Source organism: Octodon degus, unplaced genomic scaffold (assembly GCF_000260255.1).
Source record: "Octodon degus isolate 3935 unplaced genomic scaffold, OctDeg1.0 scaffold00022, whole genome shotgun sequence".
Classification (NCBI taxonomy): Eukaryota; Metazoa; Chordata; class Mammalia; order Rodentia; family Octodontidae; genus Octodon; species Octodon degus.
The window spans coordinates 19,075,665-19,079,039 of record NW_004524598.1 but is presented as its reverse complement, the minus strand read 5'-3'; the positions used below and the strand labels follow the sequence as shown (position 1 = coordinate 19,079,039).

The 3,375-nt window shown below is 45.0% G+C and overlaps 1 protein-coding gene across 1 annotated transcript; it reads left to right on the top strand.

The window, feature by feature from the left end:
* The first annotated feature begins 1,461 nt into the window (after positions 1-1,461).
* Positions 1,462-3,027, top strand: Pgk2 (phosphoglycerate kinase 2). Its single transcript, XM_004628311.2, has one exon. The coding sequence runs from the start codon at positions 1,524-1,526 to the stop codon at positions 2,841-2,843; it is 1,320 nt and encodes a 439-aa protein (XP_004628368.1). The 5' UTR covers positions 1,462-1,523; the 3' UTR covers positions 2,844-3,027.
* Positions 3,028-3,375: the final 348 nt, after the last annotated feature.

The window sequence follows — 3,375 nt, the reverse complement described above, 5'->3', positions numbered from 1 at the left end:
AAAAACTAGCCAAGTCAATCTAGATTTCTGACATTCAAACCTGAAAACAAAATTGTGCTGTTATAAGTATCTAAATTTGTGATGGTTTACTATAGTAACTACAGAAATCTAACACATTAGTATCCACATATCTAAATTACTTCTATATTCTCAAGGTATGCAATTGTATTTAATTTAATATAAATCCATACTGATATCTCTGCCTTTTTTTTCAATATTTTATTTTATTTTATTATTTTGAAGAGTAAAAACAAGTAGCAAAAACAAAGACAGAAACTGGGTAACAACAGTACACATGGTACAGATTTTCAAAACAACTGTAGTTTCACAGTTATTGAAACTTTCCATTATTGGGCCAGCCAAATAGCTTATTAAAGCGCTCACAAGCTGGAGCAGGGGCTGGGGGATCGCGGCCCTGCGGTGCCGGCCCCACCCCCGGGGCACACAGAGACTGCAATTGAGACTGGGTGTGGCGGTGCGCGCCTGTAATCCCAGCTCTTGGGAGGCTGTAAAAAGGCAGATCACTACGAGTCCCGATCTAGTAGTGAGACCCTGAACACCCTGTAGACCACTCCCTCAAATACAGAGGAGAAAGAGAGGGAGAGAGAGAGAGAGAGAGAGAGAGAGAGAGAGAGAGAGAGAGAGAGAGAGAGAGATTTCCACGCCAAGAACACTACTCTGTATTTTTTAGGGATACTGACTTTTCTGGGACACTAAGGCACTTCCCTGCAGGCTCCACCTGGCATTCGTTCCTAGTAGTCTGAGAATCAATGAAACAAGGCACTGAAAATACAATATGGTCCCAATGCCACGCTGCGACAAAAGTTTGTAACACATTAATATAATCGAGATTTGGTCTGAGAGATGGGTCTTGGGAATGTTTGGATTAGTCTTTTATCTTTTTAATTAAATTTATTGGTACGTTTTAGGCATACATAATGATCACTTTCATTATGGGGCACTTGTGACTGTACATGATACAAGCTGATTATTTTTCCCATTCTCCTGGCTCCATCCTACCCCCTTTCCCTTTTAATTTACAAAGCTTTGTTGACATTTTTGGGTTTTGTTTTTTTTTATTTGCCCTTCCTTCCTCCCTCTCACCATCTCTTGTTCCCTTTTCAATTTGAACATTTTATTCCTGTTTCACAGTATCTGTTATACATCTTGGTCTTTATTTCTCTTGCTTTTTAAGAGTGGCAGTTGTCAGAGCATATATGGGACAAAGGAACCAGCAGAACGCTCAGACCTTCTAACCATTCTCATTTTGGCTGTTCTCCACTTCCCCAACGCTCCCAGCAGCACAAGTACCACAGAGATTCCCCTTTAAACTTACACCAGGAAACAATGTAAATCCAGATTGACAGGTCCATGGTCCAATGACAGTGTGCGAGCCTCAGCACCACCGGAAGGAAGAGGCGGGGCAAATGGGGAGTTCAAAATTTCCAACCGCTCGGCCACCAGCAGCAGTTAAGGGGTCGCCAGCGGTTAAAGGGTGCAGGGGTCAGCCTTGATATGTCAAGATGTCTCTTTCCAAAAAGTTGACTTTAGACAAATTGGATGTTAGGGGGAAACGAGTCATCATGAGGGTAGACTTCAACGTCCCCATGAAGAACCAGCAGATTACAAACAACCAGAGAATCAAGGCTGCCATCCCAAGCATCAAGTACTGCCTGGACCGCGGGGCCAAGTGTGTCGTTCTTATGAGTCATCTGGGCCGGCCCGATGGTGTCCCCATGCCTGACAAGTACTCCCTGGAGCCTGTTGCTGCTGAGCTCAAAGCCTTGCTGTGCAAGGATGTTCTGTTCCTGAAGGATTGTGTGGGTCCGGAAGTGGAGAAAGCCTGTGCCAGCCCTGCCATCGGCTCGGTCATCCTGCTGGAGAATCTGCGCTTCCATGTGGAGGAGGAAGGGAAGGGCCAAGATCCTTCTGGAAAGAAACTCAAAGCCGAGCCAGATAAAGTCGAAGCCTTCCGAGCGTCCCTGTCCAAGCTGGGGGATGTCTACGTCAACGATGCTTTCGGCACTGCGCACCGGGCTCACAGCTCCATGGTGGGCGTGAATCTGCCGCAGAAGGCAGCGGGATTCTTGATGAAAAAGGAACTGGAATACTTTGCCAAAGCCTTGGAAAACCCAGAGAGACCCTTTCTGGCTATACTGGGTGGGGCCAAAGTGGCAGATAAGATCCAACTCATCAAAAATATGCTGGACAAAGTCAATCACATGATTATTGGTGGTGGGATGGCTTATACCTTCCTTAAGGTACTCAACAACATGGAGATTGGTGCCTCCCTGTTTGATGAGGAGGGGGCCAAGATTGTCAGAGAGATCATGGACAAAGCAAATAAGAATGGTGTCAAGATCACCTTTCCTGTTGACTTTGTCACTGCTGACAAGTTTGAGGAGAAGGCTACAGTTGGACAAGCCACTGTAGAATCTGGAATACCTCCTGGCTGGATGGGTTTGGACTGTGGTTCAGAAAGCAATAAAAAGTTTGCTCAAGTCGTAGCTCAGGCAAAGCTGATCGTTTGGAATGGCCCCGTGGGAGTGTTTGAGTGGGATGCCTTTGCTAAGGGAACAAAAGCCCTCATGGATGAGGTCGTGAAGGCCACTTCCAAAGGCTGTGTCACCATCATAGGGGGTGGAGACACTGCTACTTGCTGTGCCAAGTGGAACACTGAAGACAAAGTCAGCCATGTGAGCACTGGTGGGGGTGCCAGCCTCGAGCTGCTGGAAGGCAAAGTGCTTCCTGGTGTGGAGGCCCTCAGCAACTTGGAGTCAGATGAGTGTTGTTCTTTCCTGCTCTTCATGTCCAGTGTTCAAGTCAAGTCAGTACGTTCATAACTCAATTTGATTTTGGTGAAAATCTTTTCTTATTAAGACCCACACAAGGATAAAGTCACCAGAACCTCAGGAACTCTTAATATCAATACAACAACTCAGTGATTTCAGCGCTGTCTCACTTTGGCCTGCTGCCCTCAAGATATTTGGACTTCACCGCTGTGCTTTGTAGGGAGAATATCTTAAATTAAACAAAGTGAGCTGAATAATTTGTATGTCTGCTTTCATTTTAGTCCTGCTTTGTTAGCGTTTCTCTGTTTCAAACAGGAAAACAGGACCAACCCAAGTCATTATGGAGTGGTGGGGCCAACGGTGACAAATGTTAAACAATGACAGTGCCCCAACAGAAACCTTTTTTGCATGCAATAAATCCTAGGTATTAATAGAGATCTACTGAAAGAAAATTGATTCCTAAGTAAGAAAAGGAAAGAAAAAGATATTCAGTAAGTCTAAATATTTAGGAAAAAATATTCAGGCACGAGGAAGAAATGATGTCTTCGTGCCTGTGGGGGCACATGTGGGATCGTGCATGTAT

Bases quoted from the DNA above. Each gene is read 5' to 3' on its own strand.
- Pgk2 (XM_004628311.2), top strand. From the start codon at position 1,524: ATGTCTCTTTCCAAAAAGTTGACTTTAGACAAATTGGATGTTAGGGGG.